The following is a 21,214-nucleotide window of genomic DNA, read 5'->3' on the forward strand; positions in this document are numbered from 1 at the left end:
TAGATGGAACAGCTATGAGAGCCTGAGCCTTCCAAAGGATCGATAAGCGTCTTTCCTCCGAAGGAGACACGCTTGCTGAAAGAGTATCGATGTAGGCTCCCAAGTACTGTAGGCACTGGACAGGCGTCGGAACAGACTTGGACATGTTTATGTGCAACCCGAGCTGGTTCAACAGAACGGCCGTCCTGTTGAAGTGCAGTTGCGCTTCCTGGAAGGTGGAGGCTTTGATCAACCAGTCGTTCAGGTACTGGTAGACAAACACCTTGTTCTTTCTCAGGTGCGCTGCCACCACTGCCCTGCATTTTGAAAACGTCCTGGGTGCAGTCTTCAGTTCAAACGGTAGTACGGTGTACTGATAGTGATTGGTGCCCACTAGAAATCGCAGGAACTTCCGGTGTTTCCGTGCAATGGGCACATGGAAGTACGCATCTTGCAGATCTATTGCGCAAAGCCAGTCTCTCCTTTGCAGCTGAGGATAAATCTGGTGCAAAGCCAGCATGCAAAACTTTTCCCTGCAAATCCATTTGTTTGCTTGTCGCAAATCCAGAATGGGCCTGAACTCATTCTGGTCCTTCTTGACCACGAGGAAGACCCTTTACCCTTTGAGACAAAGGGACATCTTATATTGCCCTTTTTCTTAACAGGGTATTGGCCTCCGCTTGGAGTTCACGCAGCTGGAACTGCGAGCGAACCGGTGGAATTGCTGGAGGAGGGCTGACAAAATGAAGACTGTATCCATTGCAAACAATATTCAGGACCCACTTGACCTGAGTATTTTTTCTCCGCTCTGCCAAGTACTGTTGTATGCTTCCCCCCACCGGAGCGGGTAACGGACGAGGGGTAAGTAGCACCTCAGGGTCTAGACCCGGCCGGGCCTTTGGGAGTCAAGGAGGACTGTTGGCCGCCTCTGCCCCTCTGGCACTTCTGGAATGGCCGCCGCTCGTACTGCTGCTGCTGTTGCTGATGCTGGCCAGCTTGACTACCTTGCCCTCTTCCCTGGGCACCAAAACGTCTCTGGAAGGGACGGAAGGTCTTCTGCTCTTTTGGCTTTTCTAACCCGACAGCTGTCAGGGTTTCTGCTTCAGCCTTCATGCGGGCCATCTCCTCATCTGCATGTTTACCAAAGAGCGTCGCCCCAGAGAACGGCAAGTTGGCGACTCGCTGCTGCACCTCTGGTTTCAGTGATGTCAAATGCAACCAGGCATGGCATCTCAGATTAATCCTATGGCAGTATCCATGAGCCGCCAAGAGAGTAATCTGCAGCCGAGCGGATAACCTGATTGGATACCATCATGCCCTCATTGATGATTTCTTGGAAGTCTTCCCTCCTGTCCCTCGGAAGGTGCTCCATAAACTGCTGCAGGGACTCCCACAAAGACCGGTCATACTGACCCAAGAGAGCCGTGGCACTAGCTTCTTTCATGGACGTAGCAGCCGTACCGCAGACCTTTCTTCCCGCTGAGTCCATCTGACGGCTCTCCTTATCAGGAGGCACCGTAGAAGACGGGGCAGTAGCGTGCTGCTTCCTGGCCGCAGTGACGATCGCCGAATCTGGCACTGGGTCTGATCGAAGGAACGCCGGATCGGGTCTGGGGCCCTGTACTTTTTCTGCAGCCGGGAAGGAGCGGATTTCGTTGACGCCTGAGTCAAGAAGAGCTCCATCGCCGGTTCCTCCAGCCCTGGCACCAAGGGCAACAAGGGTCGAGACAACTGCCGCTTGTGTAGGGTCTCGAAAATTACCGTTGTAGACGGTGTGGGAACCGTTACCGTAATCCCCAGCTTCGCTGCCCCTCTCAATAACACCTCTTGAAAAGACACAATGTCATCGACCAGAGACACCCTCGTACGGGTGGAATCCGATAAGGTGGGCGAATAATCCCGGGCACTGGAAGAATCCGTATGCCGGGACCTTGACCTGTCCCTCCGGTGACGGTGCCGGGACCGTGTCGGAGACCGACGGTCACTCCTTGACTGGTGTCTCTGCCTGGACCGTGACCTCGATCTCCTGGGCCTCGGGCAATCCACTGGCCGTACAGAAGGCGTAAGCTGCAGAGGCAGAACCGGAACCATAGGTTGTGCAGGCCTCCGGAGTAGGCCGCGGTGGAGGAGGAGGAGGTTGATGAGGGGGAATTGGAGGAGGAGTAGGAGGACGAGGAGGAGTCTCCTTAGGCAATGGAGGAAGCGTAGGCGTCCTGGGCCTAGAAGGCGAGTAGGTCTGCGAATATTCAGACTCCGAAGACCTCACCACCCTTCTTTTTTTCTTCTGCGCAGGCCTTGACGATGAAGTCCTCGAGGCTGACCTCTTAGCAGCCGAGCGCCGGCGCCGCTGCGACCGTGGGCTCTTGGATGCAGAGGACAGGCTGACCACTGAGGCCGAGGACAAAGTCCTGGCCCTCAACCGCCTCCTAGACGTTGATCTTTGCCTCCGCGACGTCAACTCTCGTCTCCTCGACATCGACTCTCGTCTCCTCGACGGCGAACGGCAGTGTCACCTCGACGGCGATCGCCAGTGCCTCTAGGACCCCTCTCGACGTTGGTGTCTCGACGACTATGCAGTCCTCGACGCCGACCTCGTCCGTGGTATCGACGTCGGTCCCCGACAGAGTCCTGGGACGACAGGGAGCATATGGTGGTCATCCCTCTCAACGCCGACGTCGAGACTATCGACGTCGACCGAGATCTGTGCCTTTTCCTGGCCTTATCTTGACTGGGGAGCCCCCCAGAGGCCTAAGCACAGGCAGAGGACGAAGTCCCTCCATGCCCAGACCCACCATGGTCCTGATGTCTCCTTACCTCCAGGCCTTGGAGACGGATTTTCTCTCTGTCCCTCAGGGTCCTCTTGGAGAAGGATCTGCAAATCTCACAGTCTTCAGGGACATGAGAGGATGGTAGACAGAGGATACACACTCTGTGAGCGTCCGATTTAGCCTTCTTCCTGGAACACTCCGGGCACTTGTCGAACAAGGCAGGCATATTCGACAGGAGAGTGGCCAAAACTGTCCAAAAACCTCAGCAAAAGGAAGAAGAAACAGTCAGATGTCAAGTGAAACACTCCAAACACTTGAGAAATGCCAAAAAATTGAAAAAACACCCAAAAAGGGAGAGCTCAATGCTCCAGGGTCCTGCTAGCAGGAGCCGGAAAAAAGAACTGAAAGTAAAAGGACTTTGGCTGTGCATCCTGGGATACTGAGGGTCTCTGGAGAGTTCCTTAAAGGCACGGTATCACTTTTCAAGACACAGAATGGCAGCCTATGGGGGCTTGTCTGTCCAACCCTTCCTCTCAATCATTTCAAGGATTTTGGTGAAGGGGAGTTTTCCTTGTGAGGAAAACTTGGTAAAATAGTGTTAAACCGGACATGGTGGGCTATCCTTTTCACTGTTTAGATGAAAGGGTGGCCTTTGTAGCCTTTTATATGTTAGGCTGCATTATTTTTCTTAATTCTCTCTTAAGTGTCTATGCAGGACTGCAATGAAGACAGCTTAAGAGATTATTTTTGATTGCTCCGGGGTCCACGCACATGGGCGGGACTATTCACTAGATTATGACTATACACAGAGATCCTCTACTACAGAATGTGCTCTCTCCATGCTAGCATTTCAGTTTATGAAAGTATATAGACTAGAGCACTAATATATTAAACATGGTTACAGTTCCCTGAAATAGTTAAACACTTACGGGCAAAGTGTGGGCAAAGTTCTTCCCATTATGCTGCTGATGGCAAAACTTTCTATTCGATAATAATTGTATGTGTTCTCCTTATGAAGCACTATGAACTAAAAGTTAGTTTAAGTGCACAACGGAATGGTGAGTCACTGCAGCACCACAAGTGAAGGGCTTAAAAATTGAACAAATGGGATTCTGGTGGTTGACAAATAACATGCTCGGAAAAGTGGTGGATTATGCATAAACACAAAACTGACTAGAATATTCGCTCTCTAATAGTTTTGCATACATTCAGTGAAAGCAGTTACTCAAAAGGATGTCTATAGTAGTTTTACTTTGTGCTTATGTATGCACAGCATGTTGCTTGTGCCTCCATTCTCCTTGAACCACTCCAAGGCAGAGTCTGCCTTCACGCCAAAAAGGCGAAAGCCATCACGACATCTCCATTAAGGATACCAGTAAATCCCTGGAGAAGCCTGTGGACCTCAGTCAGGCATGGAGCCAAAGGGCCACACTAGCATCAATTGCTCATCCTAAGCAGTCAGTCTCGCCCAATCCAGAATGAATGACAAATATTGCCACATTGCGACAGTCTTGCATAGCTTGGGTAAGGGGTTTCCGAAGATCGTCTGGAACATCCAGTAAAACTTGTGGCATGGTACCAATAAGGCATGAGAATAGTGACCCAGATGGCAGTTGGCATTCAAAGAACGGTGGGTAGCTTCAAATCTAGAACTTCTTGCATAACAGGGAAAGAGGTGCTTTCTCCTGTGAAGGGGGGGGGGGGAGGTGATACACATGGTCAGTATGTGGGGAAGCATCCAACCCACTGACATACTGATGTTCTTCATATCGATTTTCCTCATCATACTAAATAACAATTGTCCCCTTTATTCTAGTTATTGTTTATGTCAGTACCAAAAAGATTCTGTCAATTTTGGGGTCTGCTAGATGGCACGAGCAAAGTATCTGAATCTGAAAGGTAGCCTAGTGGACGCGTGCCGGTCGGAACCGAGCACGATTTTGGTTAAAATAAATGTGGCTGGGAGTCAGATAGCACTATGGGCTGTACATCCTTCACTGGTGTCGGTACAGAGGGTAGACAAATAGGTGGACTGGAGTCCTCTGCGGATACTTGGGGCCCGGGGATAAACCGGAAGCAGCTGGTAAAGTGCCATATTGTCACCTAAGCGGACGACACCCTGCTAGTGATGGCTCTAGACCCCCCATAACTCACACCATGGCCTGAAAAAATGTTTGAAGCAGTCACCATATGGATGACATCCTCGTGCCTAAAATTAAACGGGGAAAAAACTGAGCTTATGCTCCTTGGAAACACCATTGACAAGACCATAGATGTAATCTGGCCCCCCTGTCTGGGTCCTCCCCCCCAACCCAAAGAATCAAAAGCCTCGGCATATGGTTAGACAAGTCACTCAATTTTAATCACCAGGCGGCCAAACTATCCGCCACCTGCTTTGGTCTCGTAAGACTGCTGCGCAAAATCCTCCCTTTCCTTTTCTTTCATGCCAGACGGATTATGGTACAAGGTCTAATTCGGTCCCGCTTGGACTGTGGGAACGCCCTATACCTCGGGACCCCCAGTCCACCCTAAATAAGCTACAAATAATCCAGAACAGCGCAGCCAGGACCCTCCTCCAAATCGCCAGATGAGTCTCAGTTAAATCCCGACTAAAAGACCTCCACTGGCTCCCAGTAAAAGCGAGGATAGAATTCAAGGCTATGTGCATCGCACATCGTTCTTACTGGGGAACAGGACCCATCATCAATCGCCCCCTTTTAACCGCTTACCACCCCAACAGACAACTTAGATCAGGATCCTCTTACCTCGCCATAATACCCAGATTCAAGAGAGCCAGATGCGGAGGCCGCTCGTTCTCTCACAATCTCGCTAGGCTCTGGAATGCCCTGCCTCCCACACTCAGATCAGAGCCCAAACTACTAACTTTCCGAAAACTCCTGAAAACCTGGCTCTTTAACAAACCAGAGTAACTTTCTGTGGCTCTGTCTCAGGCTTGACCTCCTGCAGCGCTGGGACGCCGCAGGGTAGCCAACGCGCTTTACAAATTATCTTTTCATTTCATTTCATTTCATATTTGCGCAGCATGGCCCCTCAAAAGAACTTGATTTGCTGCAACGTCACCAACAGACCAGGAAATTCAGGGTGTGCTTGTTCCAAGCTCAGAATCCCCTCCAATGGAAATTAGGAGGGAGACTGGGTGAAGGGTTAACACCCTTGCACCCTATCTACAGCCTGAGAGAGGCAGGAAGGGGCAGATTACTTCAACGTCTTATGTTTTTTTTTACTGGACTTACCTGAAGAGCTTAACCATGACGGTAATGCTGCCACAGGAATGAATATGGGAATAGTCACCTTTTGTTTTACTTTCGAAAGGCTGTGGTGTTGAGTCCTATAGTGTTTGGTGACATTATGTTTGGCTTGTGATCCTGTATGGCATTTGGGTTCATGCGAGGTAGTCTTGGCAGGACTTGGGAGTCATGCTCCGACCCTAGGCACAATAAGCAAACTTTGTGAAAATCCACCATAGATCTTAGTTTGCGACAGTTTCTGCATGGCTAAACCCCATTTCAGGTGGGGTGATATTTTCCCATGCACATTGGATAACTGAGAAAAACACAAGGAGAAGCTCTGGAACTGTGTCAGAAGACACGGAAAGAAAGGAACTGATGTCAGCACACATGGGTGGTGCCTTCATTGGCTACACTCATCACTTCTATAGTGGACCAATACAAACACGGAGCCTCAAGACGCAACCTTCCAGCACGCAGGAGTACTTCTTTTAAAGTTTCTGGATCCAGTCTGGAAAATGTGAATATTAACAAGGCGAGGAGTATGTGGTTAGAAGTATTCATCAGAAAAAAGTTTGCAAAAGGACCAATTATATTCAATGTGTTCACATTTATTACAAGTGGATGTTGGAATAAGCTGTGCAATGCATGTCTTTAGCATCACTGGAAAAGAGAAAGCCAAGACATGCACAATTGAAGATCTTGACTGATCTTCACGGGTGATGGCAATGTTAAGCGTATTTTAGTTGCCACACAGCAACTAATAGCGCTTTGTCAATAAGCATCATAAGATTACAACTATTGAGGGCCAACAAATATGAGCCTATAGTTGCTAACCCAAGATGTGATCTTTGATAATGTGTGGTATTACTAGACTTAACCATATGCAGGGATCCTCAGAAAAAGAATATAAAAAGTTGCATCTTGCATTGAGTTACCAAATTCATTAAATTAAAATAAATAACATTTACAACTTGACTGAAATGCTACACGCCAACTTGTGATCCTAAACTCTAGGGCAACTTCCGTTTCTTGCAGTAGAACTAGGAAGGTGGGGCTTACAATAAGGGAAGAAGCTAAACTACCCTATAACCACATAAGATTTCATGGGGTCTGGTAGATATAGCCCACAAAGTGCAGCCGTGCCCCAGGTAGACAATTTGGCACATGTTCAAAATTTTCAAAGGTCATGTTTTATAATGTTTCATTCTATATATGTTTTAGTTATTATCATAAGGGGCCTAGTTAAGGCTCCACAACCTCTGAAAAAGCCAAATTTGTGGGAGAGGGGGGATGTAGGGCACACCACACACAACAGGGTTAGGTTTTAGCTATTTAGAAATAAAGGTTGGAGACTTTCTCTCTAGTGCTGTCTCTTACACACAATTACAGCTGTACTAGCTGATGTCAGCGCATTTCCTGGGAGGCGAATGTCTGCATTTTTCAATCCTCATGGCCGCATCTAACATTTCAAACAAAAACATTTTCCTACTAGGTTACAACTTCACAATTGGCTTCGGGACTGATGAACACTTTCGCAAACCAGGGAAGCGTATCTCCACATTGATTGGTTTGAGAACGGTTGTGCAATTTGCAATGAAACAACTATACAAATAGGTTACATAACTTGCTCATTCACATGGCATTGCAAAATGGCCTGCATTATAAATATTAATAAGGCGGGTCACAATAGGAGAACCCCCCTAGGCCTGGATTCAAATGCAGTAATGGATTCTTGCATACGACAACAGACCCCCATCCCTGTATTCGTGTCCACAAACAGGTAGCATTTCTTTTAAAAAGAGCAACCAAAATGCTTCCCAAAGGGGGGGGGGGGGGAGGGGATACCTTATCAGTCTATGCTCTCCAGATAATGTAATGATTTTCCACCACACCTCAGACTCATTAACTTCTAGTTCAGAAAATATTTACATACCTGTTCTTTCAGAGTGGATGCTGCCCTTAAAGTGCCACCACAGAAAAGAAACTGCTCAGGGTCGCGCTGGCCTATCTGGCAATCAGGCAGTGACTCATGGGCGGGACTGACAGGTCATAGTGTAGGCTGTTTTGTGGCTGTGTCTGGGCTTTTTTGTGGCTGTGTGTCTGCTGGGCCAGTTTTAACTATTGATTTCCCAGGTTTGAAAACTAAAATTGCAAGTTGAAATCCATGCAGTCTCCCATCCCTCGGAAAACACATTGTGTCTTTACAAGTTCAAAACTGCTTCAATTTCAAAACTGGGCACTTGTGAGCTATCTATTTCACTAATGCAGGGCTCTTTTATTTTGGTGCCAGGGTCAACTTTATTTCCCAAACTCCAAGGTCAGACACTGCTCCAGGTATATATGCATAAACTGCCATATTCAAACATACATCTGGGCAAGACCAGGATTCCATGAAAACCTGTAGCAACTTAACTTGGGAGATAACAGTGCTTATTACAAAGACAGGAGAAAAGGGTCTTAGGGGAGTTTAACGACCAAGCCTAGGTTGAACCCCCAATGCAATGATTTAAACACAAGAAAACCTAGGGGTCTAAAGAATGGTACCTTTCGTACACTTAAACCGCAGCGCCAGCTTGCTGGAGAACTATAGTAGGGGTGGAAGACAGATGCAACTGAAAAGAAGAGGTGTGAGTGATTGTGACAAAGAAACCCGCTTGGTTTTGAGGATTCCCATCAAACACTTGTATGATCAAATTCTATCATTTGGTCATCCTCAGGGGTCTGGTGTCTCTAGATCATTGAGACCCAAATGTCCCCTGTAGTGTAGCGGGGCCAGTGCCCACAAGTACTCAGTGACCAGTGATAGACAGAAGATGGGTCTGGGTGCAGTGCAAAACTAAAAAAGTGGTGAATTTAAAATAGAATAGAGGACAGAAAAATAAATGTATTAGGACACTATCCTCTTCCTAAATAAAAACAGCATGAACAGTGCAAGGATGCAGTATGGGAACAAATTACTGCATATCAGGCCAACATGTTTCAACCTCAAAGGGAAGGACCCAAGGTTTTCGTCAGGGCCCTGTTCACAACGTTGCTACTGCGTAGTGACAAACACATAATATATCTTTAAATATTACAGATCCCGTGTAGTAACCAAACAAAAGGATACAGCGTTAGGGTTCAAAACTCCGCCGTGCAGAAGGTTCCAAACAGTGATCTACAGGAACAACACAAACACCCCAAATATCAGAACATCTCACATTTCAATCCTACACCCTCCAGTGTTTCGTAAGGGTCAAAAAATACCACTCACCCTATTCTGCCGGGGAGTAGACCTCACCTCACCTGGACTCTGACTCAGGGATAAAGGGGAGGCCACGCTCTAAAAAGGAAAACCGAGGCGTCAGGAGTGGAAAACAGTGCAGAAGTGTACTACTCTGCTTAACATATTATCCCTCCACACAAATGTGTCAAGCCTCTATTCCTAAGTCCACTTTTTTCAACAACTAACTCAAGAAAAACTAGCTCTACCTAATAACACTCCTCTCCACTAATAGTTACTGACCTATATGATGGTCAATAAATTCTGGACAATACATGTAATCATAAGTCCATACACATACTACTCTTAATACACTGTCAGATAAACAGTCACAGTATAGTCTCAGAGAAAGCATGCCAAGAAAACCTTCTCACATAGGTCCCAGTCACCCCATGGCAAACCTTACCTCTCCGTCGTTGCCCCAAGCAAAACGCTGAGACAGGGGGAGGCAACGAACGGGAGAAGGACCGGCCGTTAAACGCGGGGTAAACAGGCAATGGCGGTGCCGTTTCTGTAACGAAAGCGGTGAGTAATGGCATACTACCCGCGATTGACAGATATGGAGGGCACACCCCCACACGCACACCCCCTATTGGGCGGGGCCCGGCGCCGGTTCTTAACGACCGGTCCTTCTCCCGTTCGTTGCCTCCCCCTGTCTCAGCGTTTTGCTTGGGGCAACGACGGAGAGGTAAGGTTTGCCATGGGGTGACTGGGACCTATGTGAGAAGGTTTTCTTGGCATGCTTTCTCTGAGACTATACTGTGACTGTTTATCTGACAGTGTATTAAGAGTAGTATGTGTATGGACTTATGATTACATGTATTGTCCAGAATTTATTGACCATCATATAGGTCAGTAACTATTAGTGGAGAGGAGTGTTATTAGGTAGAGCTAGTTTTTCTTGAGTTAGTTGTTGAAAAAAGTGGACTTAGGAATAGAGGCTTGACACATTTGTGTGGAGGGATAATATGTTAAGCAGAGTAGTACACTTCTGCACTGTTTTCCACTCCTGACGCCTCGGTTTTCCTTTTTAGAGCGTGGCCTCCCCTTTATCCCCGAGTCAGAGTCCAGGTGAGGTGAGGTCTACTCCCCGGCAGAATAGGGTGAGTGGTATTTTTTGACCCTTACGAAACACTGGAGGGTGTAGGATTGAAATGTGAGATGTTCTGATATTTGGGGTGTTTGTGTTGTTCCTGTAGATCACTGTTTGGAACCTTCTGCACGGCGGAGTTTTGAACCCTAACGCTGTATCCTTTTGTTTGGTTACTACACGGGATCTGTAATATTTAAAGATATATTATGTGTTTGTCACTACGCAGTAGCAACGTTGTGAACAGGGCCCTGACGAAAACCTTGGGTCCTTCCCTTTGAGGTTGAAACATGTTGGCCTGATATCCAGTAATTTGTTCCCATACTGCATCCTTGCACTGTTCATGCTGTTTTTATTTAGGAAGAGGATAGTGTCCTAATACATTTATTTTTCTGTCCTCTATTCTATTTTAAATTCACCACTTTTTTAGTTTTGCACTGCACCCAGACCCATCTTCTGTCTATCACTGGTCACTGAGTACTTGTGGGCACTGGCCCCGCTACACTACAGGGGACATTTGGGTCTCAATGATCTAGAGACACCAGACCCCTGAGGATGACCAAATGATAGAATTTGATCATACAAGTGTTTGATGGGAATCCTCAAAACCAAGCGGGTTTCTTTGTCACAATCACTCACACCTCTTCTTTTCAGTTGCATCTGTCTTCCACCCCTACTATAGTTCTCCAGCAAGCTGGCGCTGCGGTTTAAGTGTACGAAAGGTACCATTCTTTAGACCCCTAGGTTTTCTTGTGTTTAGATAACAGTGCTTGAAATGGAAATTTCAAAGCACATGTGCTCACTCTCCCCGAGTAACTATTTCCTACTGAGAAGTGCTATTACTCTACCATTAAACATATTGCACCAGTGCTGTGAAACACTGGTACTCTGCCGTTCAAATGAACGAGTAGGTACACAGTACCTGCCTATTTAAAGCACTGGGAGCCATGCTTCTTCTGATAACCCCTAAAATTACAGCACAGAATATCACTCTCAGTTTCTTTAAAAGGATTGTATGAAGTCAGGCATGATGAAGCTCAAACTACAGTTTTTTTTATTAAGTGACGAAATGTTGATACTTTTTTAATAAATGAGGCCTCATGTAAAACATTGGGGCTACAAGGAGAAAAAACTACATGTAAAAGCAGACGTGTGTTATCATGACATTGAAAGAACTTGTAGTGACATGGAATTTTGGGGGGCAGGAAAGAGCGGACTATATCAAAAAGAGATTATGCTTCAGGTGGTGGGAGTAAACAAAAGCCAGAGATTCCATCACTGCCACTTATACATCACATTTTTCAGCAAGATAATAAGTGCAGCCTCAAATGCATAACTGCTCACTAATTGCAATATCACCTTCCAATCTACCTACAGTCTGAGCTTCTTAAAGGTGATCAGAATTGCACATCAATTGAGGTTACCTGGAAAGCACAATGGATTCCGGCCATATCAAGTTGCATATTATAGAAAAAACAAAGAAGATAATTCCATACCCTTCCTGTCTGGGCTTTGTCAGCTTCAGTCAGTTTCCAAGCATCCTTCTCTTTTTCAGGCTTCTGCAAATCTGTTGTACTATTTTGGTGCAAAGACTTGCTGGCTTCAGATGATGAACTTAATTGCCTGTTACAGGAGCACAAGCAGTTTAGAATATTTATGCTTATATTTTCTCTAAGCAACTCAAATCTCCATAGTAGGGAACATTTGTCAAACATGTCAAAAACAAGGGCGTACATAAAAAAATATTTTTATTTGGAAGTGCAACATAACCTTAACTAGTAGCTACCCCAGATTATATATACAAAGACAGACAAATGCTATTGGTGTGAAATAAAGTTGCCCAATAACACATATTAGAGTCACTATACTAATAAACACATTCAAATGTTTATCTCAATGAAAATGTAAAATTCCTGGTTATTAACAGAGTCTAGTAAAACTGAATTGAGAACATTCTCTCATTTTGAATGTTACAATGACTTTACACAGAGAAACAACTCTCCTAATAGTATGATGCCTCTGGGAGCACACCTATTTGCACAAATGTAACCTTGTGAATCCTGCGTTTGGTTCCATACATTTTTTATAAAAAAGCATTAAAAACATGCAGCAAAACCATACATGGAGATGTGCAGTATAATATACTATATTTCCTTTGCTGAGGGAGGGCAGGGCCATTATGATCCATTCAAAGCTCGCCAGTAGGTTAGTTATAGTTAGTACCAAGTTTCCATAGGAAGAGCATTTTTTGCTTTGCTTATAACTTTGGTGTTGTTTGATGAATATTCATGAAATGTTCCAAACTAATTCTTTGTTCATATCAGCTCCTATGTTGAAAGTTTGGGGGTGATTCGTCAAGGAAGGGACGAAAAAAAGGGGGTCCCAAAACGTGTTTTCTCCATTCAATTTCTACAGGAGACTTTAGACAAGGCTACAGGTCAAACAGGTGAACGGAATTACCCTAAATTTGGCAGGGGGAAGGGTCTTGGTCTAGAAAGCACGCTTTTGTTTATTTGGTGTAAATCCGTTCAGTCGTTTTTGAGAAATATCAAAATGTACAGATATCGATAATTGGGAATTCTGCCATCTGATTGGCGGAGGCGCTACGAGCACGAGCTTGCTGCTTATTGGTTGCGAGCGCTGCGAGCGGTTACAACTAGGAAGTGTTGCCCGCCATTTTGTGATTCCGTTGAAGCGAGTAAGGGGGGAAAAGGGCAAAAAAAAGTAGGAAAGAGGAGGGTAGGAGCACAGTAACCTCTGTGGGGGGTTTAGTGTGTGCTATACAGGGGGTGCGAAGCGAACTACTCATACCTACCGGTCTGAAAGTGCTGGGGTACAGAAATTAAGTGAGGTATTGCCTAGAGTCTGATGCTGCCAAGGTGAGCTGCTGCGGGACTCGGGGATTAAAGAGTGAGCCCAAACTATGTGCCTTATGCTGTGAAGTAATGTGCCCTGGCCGCTGCAGTACACCTGTGGAAGTAGTATCAGCATGTGTTTATACCTACTAGGATGAACTACTGACCCCTACTGGTCTGAAAGTCCTGGGGTACGGAAGATATGTGAGGTATTGTCTCATGGGGCTAAGCTGAGCTACTGCCAGATTCAGGGATGAAAGCGTGAGTCCAAACTGTGTGTCATATGCTGTGAAGTCATGTGCTCTGGCAGCTGTGCCACATCTGTCCAGGTAGTGTCAGCAAATAGTTATATCTACTAGGAGGAACTTTTTTTTCGATCACTGTAACGAAGGTAAATTTGCGCGTATGAAATCAATTCGGTATTTGTAAAGTGCAAACTACTCATTCCTCCGGGTCTGATGGCGCTGGGGGCGTAAGCTGAGCAGCTGCCAGACTCGGGGCTAAAGCCGCTGAACTACTGACGCCTACCGGTCTGAAAGTGCGGGGTACGGAAATTAAGCGAGGTATTGCCTAGAGTGTTATGCTGCTAAATTGAGCTGCTGCCGGACAAGGGAATGAAACAGTGAGCCCAAACTGTGTGTACTATGGTGTAAAATCATGTGCTCTGGGCGCTTTGCCACACCTGTCCAAGTAGTGTCAGCAATATTTTATACGTAGTAGGAGGAAGTTTTGTTTGGAACACAGTAACTTGTATATGGTGCTTAGGTGGTGTTATACAGGGAGTGCGAAGGTAAATCAATACGGTATTTGTAAAGCGCAACTACTCATCCCTATCGGTCTGAAGGCCCTGGAGGCCGGCGTGGTAATGATTTGAGCTATTGCCCAGAGTCACATGGTGACACACTATTCCCAATCAATATAAATACCATGAGATTTCTTCATTGATTTTTGTGTACACTAAGTGCAGCCACTACGTCCGTGCAATTCAATACAGGATTTTAGTATTTAGAATAAATCACAAAGGTGCACCTCGTGTCTTTTTGAACGGGAACGGCTAGTCTGCATTTCATCATCAGCACTTTAATGCAAGTAAAGTTGAGATAAATCTAACACACTATTCAGAAGCTGGTGCAAACTGCAGACATCACCAGTATTCCCGCGATAAGTGCCCCAAAATTTAACACCATGGTGGAAACCATCAAATAACAGTGATAAGAACAAGAAAGTCAAACAGCAGTTAAGAAAACAACCAAAAACCTTATTCATTCTTTTATCCAAACTTTATTTTATATATATATATATATATATATATATATATATATATATACACACACACATATATATATATACACTATAATTTATTTTCAAACTTTATTTTTTATTAACATATATATATGAACGATAAACTAAAACAAAATGTAACAAAAATAATACAAAACAACAAGGCGGAACACTCCTGTGGGGACCATGGATGTCGACGACAGAGCCTGGAAAATAAAGCACAAAATAAGGACGTGTGTAATGCGCATATCAAAGGAGTGAGACAAACCGAGAAGGAAAAAAAAAGCCAGCGAGAAAAAGAGAGGGAACGAAAGAAAGTGAGAATGAAGAGAGATAGAAGGAAAGGAATAAAGAGGGAGAATGAGAGAGCGGGGGAGAGCGGGGGAGAGCGGGGAAGAGAGGGGGAGAGAGGGGGAGAGAGGGGGAGAGAGGGGGAGAGAGGGGGAGAGAGGGGGGAGAGAGGGGGGAGAGAGAGGGGAGAGAGGGAGGGGGATGGAGGGAGGGTGAGGGAGGGAGGGTGAGGGAAGGGTGAGGGAGGGAGGGAGGGAGACACTGCCGCTCCTGCGCATCCATGAGCAAATAATTACCTGGTGCCACCGGAGTGTGCAGCAGTGGGAACTCCACGTGCCCGTCTAAACTCCGTGGATCTCAGATATGTCGCTGAGTCCTGAGTCATGAATAGCGGATATCACATCCGCTTTTCCGCAGACCTCACAGATGTCGCTGAGTCCAGAGTCATGAATGGCTGAGACCAAATCATCTTCTCCACAGCCCGGCAGATCTCACACGACGCTGAATCCTGAGTCATCAATGGCGGAGACCACATCAGCGTTTGGTGCCGCTAAGGCTGTGGCTCTCTAGTCCGTGCCACGTGGTGGTAGGCCCCTGATGGCCACATAGCTTCAGGTGGCACTAACCCTGTGCATCTGAAGTCCGCGCCAAGTGGATGGTAGGCCCCGACGCCCATACATATCCGGGTGTGACTAACCTTCTGCGCAACTTTTCATGGTCTCTTTATGATTGAGACTTGTGGAGCGTCCGCCATCCAGTCAGCACCGGGAATAAAGGATGTGACGTCTATTTATTATATTTGCGTGGTCACATGGCCTGTGACGCATGTGCCGGATGGGTGTGGTGTGTGTGCAAATCTGCCCTCGGGGAGTTGCCGTGAGATATTGAGAACTAGTGAACTGCACAGCAACAGCGAGTACGCCTGCGACAGGTAGCTATGTGGGGCCAACGTCGGAACGTAATCGGAGTGGCGTGATTGGCGTAGGACGGAACAGGGCAGGGATAGCTATAATGACGTGGACGGCTCGTAGTACTACGTCTGAGTTGAGCGGACTGGACACAGCTGTCCCTCTGCAAGCCTGGGTGCGAACTGTTCATAACTCGCAATACATAAGTATTGAAGAATCATTTTGTGATTCAGTCCGTTAGCTGGCATCTGTGCGAGGCATTTGTGAAAACATATTGGAGTTCTTTCTGTGACAGATACCCATTTGACGCTGCCTCTGCCCACATCCCCAGGTAACGCACCATCTTCCGACATTACCAACATACCCCAAACAACCTTCTTGGGCCCGGAAGGGTCCCTGTGCGGTTGGACAAACAAAAATCTTAGTCATGTATAGATTTACATATAAAAAATTTATTTAAAGAAAAGAACAACAAATAAGACTGAAGGGAGTCAGGTGCTCTGGTCGCTGCCACGGACTTTGGGTCACTGCCATTCAGGACTCAGGACACAGTTACAGATGTGGCGTTGTGGGATTGGCTTGTCTTAAATAGGGTTGGTGGCACCAGAAGCATTGAGACTGTATGAGCCTGTGATGATGCTTGGTGTTGACGGGCCGCACTGGGAGGAATGTGTCTTGCCTTCTGGACTGCATCATGTGGAATCAGGACTATCTGAATTGTGAGGCGTGCTGACCGTAGTGTGGGCCAGAGGTAGCAATGAGCAAGGACCCACAGCCACGTGCATACGTTGGTGGCGCCACCAGCCTGCGTAGTGTAGGTTCAGTGGCACCATGTGTTGCCGGCCTTCCATATGCAAATCACTAATCGAAGAGTCTCTGGTGCTGTGGTCGTTGTCACGAAGTTCGGGTCACTGCCATTCAGGACTCAGGACACAGTTACACATGTGGGATCGGCTTGTGTTAAAGAGGGTTAGTGGGACTACGTGTCACCGGCCTTGCATATCGAAATATGCCTCACTGATCAGAGGGAGTGTGGTGCTGTGGTCGCTGCCATGGACTTGGGGTCACTGCCATTCAGGACTCAGGACACAGTTACACATGTGGAATCGGCTTGTGTTGAACAGGCTTAGTTGGAACCACGTGTCTAAAATTCTAAATGTGAGCTCTGCTGGCCGCAGTGTAGATTGAGTGTTCGTTTGTACTTGAAAATGCATTTGGTGATTGTAGTAAATCTATAACTGATATAAAAAATGTTCAAGAAGAAAGGATACTAAAAGGATATTGATATGTAGATTGAAGGCCTGTAATAGTTACTTGCCTAGTGGACTCTGTAGTTAATGAATGAAGAAATAATTTTAATTGTGAGCCCTACTGAGTGCAGTGTAGGCATATCATGAAAAGATTAAATAAGTATATAATACACTGACGAAGTGTTGTATTTTCTGAGTACAATTAGCATTTAAAATTGGAATTGCGAGCTGTACTGTCCGCAGTGTAGATTGCTATTCCATGTTGGTTTGCTCTTGAAGATTTGGTCTTTGTAGTGAAGCTATAACTGATATAAAAAAAAGTTTTTGAAGCAGGATACTAAAAGGATAATATGGAGGGTGTAGGACTGTGATAGTTACTTGCCTACTGAAGTCTGTAGTTGCATATGGAAATACCCCTCACAGTTTGAAAGGAGTGGTGCTGTGGTCGGTGCCACGGACTTGGGGTCACTGCCATTCAGGACTCAGGACACAGTTACACATGTGGGACTGTCTTGTGTTAAAGAGGGTTAGTGGCACCACGTGTCGCCGCCGTTGCATATGGAAGTATGCCTCACTGATCAGAGGGAGTCTGGTGCTGTAGTCGCTGCCACAGACTTGGTGTCACTGCCAATCAGGACACAGTTCACATGTGGGATCGGCTTGTGTTGAAGACGGTTAGTGGCACCATGTGTCGCCGGTCTTCCACAGTTTAGGCAGGAGGCAGCGGTGAGCAAGGGCCCACAGCCACGTGCATACGTTGGTGGCCCCACCGGCCTACGTAGTTCAGGTTAAGTGGCACCACGTGTCGCTGGCCTTCCATAAGCAAATACCCCTCACTAATCAAAGGGAGTGTGGTGCTATAGTCGCTGCCACGAAGTTGGGGTCACTGCCATTCAGGACTCAGTTACACATGTGGGATCAGCTTGTGTTGAACAGGGTTAGTTGGAACCACATGTCGCCGGTCTACCATAGTTTAGGCCAGAGGCAGCGGTCAGCAAAGGCCCAGAGGCACTTGACGTGGACTTGAGCTGCAGAAATTGGGATCATTTGGTCTTCTTAATCCATTATAGTCTCTTACACAATTTGCGTTGCTACTAATCTTGAATTGTGAACCGTGTAACCCCAGTGTAGGGCGGAGGCAGCGGTCAGGATGGACGCACAGCCACGTGGCACTGAGTTCGTGGCACCAGAAGCATTCAGTGTGTGCGCACCCTGCGATGATACGTGGTCCCGGCGGGCCGCACTGGGAGCAATGTCTTTTGTCTAATGAATTCGGTCTTAGTAAGGGTACGTGGTGATGACTTATGGAGCAGTGAGTTAGTAGCACCTAAAGCACATAGCGTGTGTGCAGCCAGCGATGATGCGTGGTCCAAACGGGTCGCACTGGGAGCAGTGTCTTTTGTTTAATGAATTCTGCCTTGATAAGGCCACGTGTCGATGACTTATGGTGCAGTCAATTCGTAGCACCTGAAGCACACAGCATGTGCGCACACTGCGATGATGCAGGGTCCGGGCGGGCCACACTGGGAGCAACGTGTCTTGCGAACTGGACTGCGTCATCTGCAACCGCCACTGCATTTGAATTGTGAGCCCTGCTGTCCACAGTGTAGATCGAAGGCAGTAGTCGGTACAGACATAAGTCTGCGGTGCTGTGCCGCAGGGTTCGCAGGGGGCCTGTGTCGAGGAGGCTTGCGGTCATGGCGGCAGCCACGTGGCAGGGTCAGGGCCGCCGCTCTGGCAGAGTCGTTGGTCATCCCAGAAGTGAACCACTTCCAGGGCCTGGTCTATTTATTCATAATCCTACGCTGGAGTGGCGTACGTTGGACCAGCCCACTTCGCTCCCGCTTCCAGGGGGGACAACACAGCTACATGAACGACATCTTCCCCACTGCCTGAGGTAACATGGTTTCATCCACTGTTCACTACACAACAAGTATCCATAGTATATCTACACATGGAGAGGTTTGTGATTTACATAGTGAGGTCTGTGCAGCACATCAGCGTTACACTTGGCATTGTGTGCATTATTATTGATGGGTGACTTGCCTCCTTCATACATAGTTGGTTGCCACATCTCCCAACATTCAGCTATTGTGCAGCTGAGGGAACATGGTGTTTTGGGAAGGTCAGTTGTCCTGTTTTGCGCTGCCTCGGTGGTAGTAGGGGGGGGTGGTCCGGGGAAGGGGGCGGAGGTTCTGGTGGTGGTGGCACTGGGTGTTGTGGTCTTGTTGGGTGTCGGAGCTGCATGATCAGTAGGTCCATCACGTGTTGGTCTTTAAATGTGGCTGTGAGTTGGGTCCAATTCACGCAGTAGATAGTCAACCTCCTTACACCAGTTATAGGTTGATGTTAATTTGTTACTGGTAACTCGGCTGATCGCCAGCTTTTTGGATCACATTGCAGATTTGGCTGGTCGTTGAAAATATGGGGAAGTGGCGTTGTCATGTTTTTTTTGCACGGGATTGCCTACTTTGCATATCATTTGCGTTAGTTGTGGTTCTCGTTTGTGGCAATTTTGCTGGCGGAAGGTGTCGATGGAATAGTGGTGGGATTTGCAGTTTTTACCAGGTTGAGAATGGGATAATTAAAAAATACAGAAAAAAAGATAGCTTTGATGAACATTATAATTAAAAATTAGCATTTAAAAAAACCTTTGAAATTCACTGAAAAAAACATAGCTTTCAGGCAAGTTATAGTTAGAAATTAGCATTTAAAAAACCTTAGTAATTCACTGAAAAAAACAAAGGTTTCAGGGACATTATAGTTAGTTGGACGTTTTACTCAAACAAAACGATAGAAATTCCCCTGTAATAGTTACTTGAGCTAACTATAACTCGCACCCCTACAATGCACTGCTGACGACGTCACATATTACATCATTCATGACATGGTCAGTGACATCACTGATAAAAAAGTTCACATTAACAATCAACCACAGATTTATGGGAAATCCTTATTGCACACTATGTTCACCATATATAAAACTGTTCAGAGAAAGCTAAGTTCTCCAAGATACTCAAAGTCTGTTCCAAAATTGATGCTCTATACGGATAGCTTTTATCTGCATCACACCCCTCACAGTCACCCAACCTACACGGAGAAATTAAGTTTATAGGAGTAGAAAAGTGGGTACAGTAAATAGTGTTTACTCTATGTAGAGTGTTTACTCTATATCACACTATTTGAAGATAATGTAATTTATAAGATGTACACCACAGAGGGAGCGTGGCCTGGCCGAGAACAAACATGGCCGCTCAAGCCTGAAGCTCTGGCGCAGTGCCGCCCCAATATGGGCTGATCTCCAAAAATGAACAAATCATCAGCTGCCCTCGCTGGGACGAAACACTGCTGATGACCTTCCTGCTGCTTTGGAGCGGATTTGGGGCAGCGGGGGCTGGCTGATCATGTAGACCCAATGAATGCAGGCGGCCGACTGGAGCGGCCCTCAAAGGCCCCCCGACGACAGGGGTCGCGGGTGACCCGGAGGGTGGGGCCACCACTGTTCCTGCCTGCATACTCAAAATTGAGGCCGGTGCGGCCAGGCATCATCTGGGGTGGGAGCTGCATGGAGAAGGAAGCCTGACTACAGAAGCCTGTGCTGCTGATCTGATACTGCCAATAGGAGCTGGACGGGAGTTGCGTTGTGCCTTTGCCCCCCTCTATACCATTACCGCCTGGTGTGGTGTTAGTGCCTGCGGAGATGTGCGGTGCGGACTCCCCCATACTTGCACCCTGTTCGTCAACATTGCCCTGCTCCGTGGTGGGGGACGCCTAGTGCTGCTGCCACCCCTTTGGAGGCCATGAGGACACATCATACGAGGCAACTGGAGTTTGATCGGTTTGCCTGTGGCTGAGACTGGAGCTCTGGTGCGGGTCTGTGCACGCTCCTGTACACATGAAGGTGCTGGCCCCGTCATGACTACATCATCTACAGCTTGTATGGCTCTGTGCAGTGCCTATGCCCTACATCTAAGCTGAATCATTGGCATTGCACCACTCATTACTAGCAGCTTGGATCCACAGCGCCCTGAAGCTGAGATGAGGTTGGCGGACTGTCCCATCCATCTGCACCATCACCTGGCTTGACCTTGTATTGCAGCATGGGGCGTACTGACTCTCGTCACCGCCTCCTATTTTGAGATGTCCTTGACACCTCGACGTGGCGAGGAGGCAGCGTCATGGGGGCAGCCTCGAGCACTGGGGCCCCGGCCCGGACAAATCTGAGGAGACAGCGACAATCCTCGCTGAACTGCGAGCTGGCTTTATGGTCTGTGGACAC

General features: G+C 47.0%; 1 protein-coding gene across 2 annotated transcripts in view; it reads right to left on the reverse strand.

The window, feature by feature from the left end:
• The window catches only part of LOC144784432 (multidrug resistance-associated protein 1-like), a 1,651,426-nt gene that overhangs the window by 480,001 nt on the left and 1,150,211 nt on the right, over nt 1–21,214 (reverse strand). For both annotated transcript variants that reach the window (XM_078663183.1, XM_078663184.1), the window contains one exon: nt 11,847–11,973. In XM_078663183.1, coding sequence (XP_078519309.1) covers nt 11,847–11,973 — 127 coding nt within the window. The remainder of the gene's footprint in view (nt 1–11,846; nt 11,974–21,214) is intronic.

Source organism: Lissotriton helveticus, chromosome 10, assembly GCF_964261635.1.
Source record: "Lissotriton helveticus chromosome 10, aLisHel1.1, whole genome shotgun sequence".
Taxonomy (NCBI): Eukaryota; Metazoa; Chordata; class Amphibia; order Caudata; family Salamandridae; genus Lissotriton; species Lissotriton helveticus.